We start from the raw sequence: 4,088 nt of genomic DNA, 5'->3' as shown, positions 1-4,088 counted from the left end.
TCGACTTTTAATGATCATAATTCTCTTTATCGTTACAGAAAGAACACAGCTGCTACGTTTGCTCCAAAATTGACCAGTCAAAGGTCACATCGCCTTGAGGTTAAGCTTAAGCCTCAGGTTAATTAACTGCCCAGGCCGAGAAAATAAAATAATCAGGGGTTTGGCTTTTTAATGATTCGTGTTGGACCAATCAAAACTCGCCGTTCAATGGTACCGCGTCGCAGGCGACCACAGCCCCGGCCGAATTGCACGAGAAATTGACCAGCCGATAATTTGGAATCAAAATCCGACGGCTCACAGAACGGATGGGTAACGGAGGATGCTTCCTTATCGCTTTCTCTTTCTTGCTTTTTACTCTGAGTCAGCGAACCGCAGAGAGAGGTGGGGAGAGAGAGAGAGATTTGATTCTCCCGAGTCAACACGTGGCTAGACCCGCGGTTACCGGCCACCGGCTCCATAACGGCGACTGGCACGGCGAACCTGTGATGGGCCCACCAACCACCGCCTCCGTCAGTTTCTTTCTTTCTTTCTTTTAATAATAATAATCAATAATAATTTCATAGCAAACAAAAAAATTAAGGAATTGTTAAATTATAAATTAGGATATGATTTAAGAGAGATAAGGCCATGGAAGAGGGGTCCTCTATTGAGATTTTGCTCCAAACCTTCATTTGGTTTTGCAAAGGAGAATTTCAAGGAGCGACGGAGAACCGAGAACGCCGAGAACGGAGAGGGTCTAGAGAGAGCGGGAGAAAGAGAGAGAGGAGTTTTCTGGGTGTATTTGTAATAGTGTGAGTTAAGGAGAGAGATTTGAAGATTGTTGTTCAATTTGAAATTTGCCGATCGGATTCTTTACTTTTTCTTCTTATCCAATCCGTAAGTCTGTTGCATTCTTATTCCTGGTTTTGTGCTTTCTTATGAATGAGAGGATTAATTGCTTATGAATTGGGTTTCAGTGAAGATTTTTAGAGATCTAACTAAATTTTGCTTTCTTCCGAGTCCGGAGGCAAAACGATTGCTGGGCTGTATTCGGAATTCAATATTTGATTTCCACATTGGAATATTGGACTTGTTTCTTGTCACATTCGATTCCGTCACTTGAATTCGTTGCTGTCAGTTCAATTTAAGTTAGAATTGTTTGTGGTGTTTTGCTTTCTGGTATATCTCCTTTGTTGACAAATTTGGTTCCGCATAAGGCATTCATCTTTGCGCCTGGATAATTTTGCTGAATGGATTCTGATCTGTAATCGTGTTTTTATTTCGTGTCGTGTTTTTGTTTTTAAATTTTTCGCCAAGCGTGAGAAGGGTATTTAATGTTTTGTGCAAATTTTCTGTTTCTGAGAAGAGGAGAAAAAAATTAACTTTTGAAACCAATTTCATTTATTGTTTGATTAGGTTCTTCATTTTGACCGAGCTTCTGGGGACTTGCGGTGCTCCGATTGCTCCTCTCTCTCTGCCGTTGAATTTGTTTCTTCCAATAAAGGCAGAAGGAAGTGGATTGGGTTTGACAACTTGTTTCCGCTTCTCGTTCTTGTCGCAATAGACATGTTGGACGGTCGTTCCTGTGTATTTTCGAGGTTGTTTTCTAGCACTTGCCCGGCAGAGAACAACTGGTCTTTCATGAAATATCTGCCGGAATTGGACATTAAAAATGGCAAGCGCCCATTAGAAATCGATGGCGAGGATGGACCGCGGTCAAGCAAACTTACCAAGATATTGGACCAAAGAGCTGAAGGAGTTCGGATTTTGCATGAGCAGCAATCTTGTCAGGATAAAGATTCATTGGACTCTTCTGTTATTCCCTCAATGGACCAGGACGGATCCAACATCCCGGAACAGAGGAAGCACTGTGAGCCATTCAAGGATTTCAGAAGAGTTGAAATGGCTGCAGCTGGCTCTAACCAACCCTCTGATCAACAAGAGCAGCATCATGCTGGCGATTCATCAGATTCTGTTGACTCTCAGTCTCATAATCAGCAGCAGGCTGGAGATTCTTCACATTCCGGTGACCAGCAATCTGATGAGCAGCAGCAGCGAGGTGCAGATTCATTGAATTCTGGTAACCAACAATCTGATGAGCAGCAGCAGCAACAAGCAGGGAATTCATCTGCTTCTGGTTCTCTTTTCCCACGCATGAACCGTGACAGTTCAATTGCCTGTCTCAGCCGCTGCTCAAGGTCTGATTATGGTTCTCTTGCCTCACTAAATAGGAGCTTTTGGAACTTAATCCGAAGTGGTGAGCTCTATACTTGGAGGAGACTCCATGGCATCATTGAACACTGGATTTATTTTTCATGTGAGCTCCTTGAATGGGAAGCTTATGATCCAATTCGCCAACGGTGGATGCATTTACCTAGGATGGCTTCTAATGAATGCTTCATGTGTTCAGATAAGGAGTCTTTGGCTGTAGGCACTGAACTTCTTGTATTTGGGAAGGAAATGACATCCCATGTCATTTACAGATACAGTCTTTTGACAAACTCATGGACATCTGGAAAGAGTATGAATGCTCCTAGATGCCTGTTTGGATCTGCAAGCCTTGGAGAGGTAGCCATTTTGGCTGGTGGTTGTGACTCAGATGGGCGTATTCTCAGCTCAGCTGAACTCTATAATTCTGAGACTCAGACTTGGGATGTTCTCCCAAGCATGAACAAGCCCAGGAAAATGTGTTCTGGGGTGTTTATGGATGGAAAATTCTATGTTATTGGGGGAATCGGAGGGCCAGAATCAAAGCTTCTTACATGTGGCGAGGAGTACAATTTACACACAAGAACGTGGACAGAAATTCCTAGCATGTCCCCCGGACGTAGTGCTAGGGGGGCTGAAATGCCTGCTACTGCTGAGGCTCCACCCCTGGTTGCTGTTGTAAATAATGAACTGTATGCTGCTGATTATGCAGACATGGAAGTCAAGAAATATGACAAGGTCAGAAAACAGTGGTCTGTCATTGGGAGATTGCCGGAACGGGCAGTCTCTGTGAATGGTTGGGGTCTTGCATTCAGGGCTTGTGGAAATCGCCTTATTGTCATTGGCGGACCTAGGACACATGGGGAGGGTTTTATTGAACTCAATGCATGGGTTCCCAGTGAAGGACCTCCAGAATGGAACCTGCTTGCCAGAAAGCGGTCTGGTAATTTTGTCTATAATTGTGCTGTCATGGGATGCTGAAGGATTGTATTGTCAAGAGTTACACACTATGATGCTTCAAATCCAGTGGGATGCACAACATTCATTCATCCATTGACACAGGATGTTCTTGCTAAATGCTAATTGGTGCCTTCCCCTTTCTTTCTGAGTATTTCCTTGAAAAGAGAGGGGGGGGAGGATGGGGGAAGAGATTCAGAGTTTGCTCAAGATTGGCTGATAAGTTTTACTGAAGGAGGTCTTGAGTCATTTACTTCTAGCTTTAAAATTTCAGTTAATATTTTCTTCCATTGAAATTGTATCTTCCCCCATTTTCCGTTGACATGAAATTTTCAAAAGTTGGTTTCATGCAGCTCAGAATAGGTTTAAATAATTGAAGTTCCAACACAATTGTAGGTTGTTAGTAGCGTTTGCGTAAGCCCTTTGAAGAACATACAACTAGATATTTGATTTGAAGATCATACATTTTCTTAGATTGAAATGACAAAATAATTTCTGTGATTTGTTTTATTAATTTTGTATTATGTATCAGTCCAATTTGCTATTTGAATTCAAGAATCATGCATTTTCAGCTTTCTCTAGTCTGGAAAGTAGCATATGATCAATTCATATCAAAATTATAATTCTCAATGGTTCACTGTTGACTTTGACGCAAGAGTTAAGACAGCAAAGGTGCACAAAATATGATTGTAGATTTACATCCTTAAAAATATAGAGACTTCATGAAGAATGTATTCCCCATACGGCCACACCTGTTGGAATGATAATTTTTGAAAACAATTGTCAGCAAAGGTGTTGGGATTCATGGGGAGAAATACAATTGTTTAATGAGTACTTGAGATGTTAATTACAAAACGAAAATCTATTTTTTGCTTAGGCGTTGAAAGAAAGTTTTGCGGTATCATTTCCCCATCATCACTATGGTTATTGAATGTTCTGCAGCT

At 41.8% G+C, this 4,088-nt stretch overlaps 1 protein-coding gene across 1 annotated transcript; it reads left to right on the top strand.

Moving 5' to 3' along the window:
• The first annotated feature begins 618 nt into the window (after positions 1-618).
• LOC129311249 (F-box/kelch-repeat protein At1g26930-like) lies at positions 619-3,658 on the top strand. The gene is made up of 2 exons (XM_054953402.1): positions 619-876; positions 1,396-3,658. The coding sequence occupies exon 2, from the start codon at positions 1,546-1,548 to the stop codon at positions 3,166-3,168; it is 1,623 nt and encodes a 540-aa protein (XP_054809377.1). The 5' UTR covers positions 619-876; positions 1,396-1,545; the 3' UTR covers positions 3,169-3,658.
• The last annotated feature ends 430 nt before the right edge of the window (positions 3,659-4,088 follow it).

Source organism: Prosopis cineraria, unplaced genomic scaffold, assembly GCF_029017545.1.
Source record: "Prosopis cineraria cultivar Desert tree isolate PC_DT_omini unplaced genomic scaffold, ASM2901754v1 PC5, whole genome shotgun sequence".
NCBI lineage: Eukaryota > Viridiplantae > Streptophyta > Magnoliopsida > Fabales > Fabaceae > Prosopis > Prosopis cineraria.
The sequence above is the reverse complement of the archived record's forward strand: the minus strand, read 5'-3'. Positions and strand labels throughout refer to the sequence as shown.

Bases quoted from the DNA above. Each gene is read 5' to 3' on its own strand.
- LOC129311249 (XM_054953402.1), top strand. From the start codon at position 1,546: ATGTTGGACGGTCGTTCCTGTGTATTTTCGAGGTTGTTTTCTAGCACT.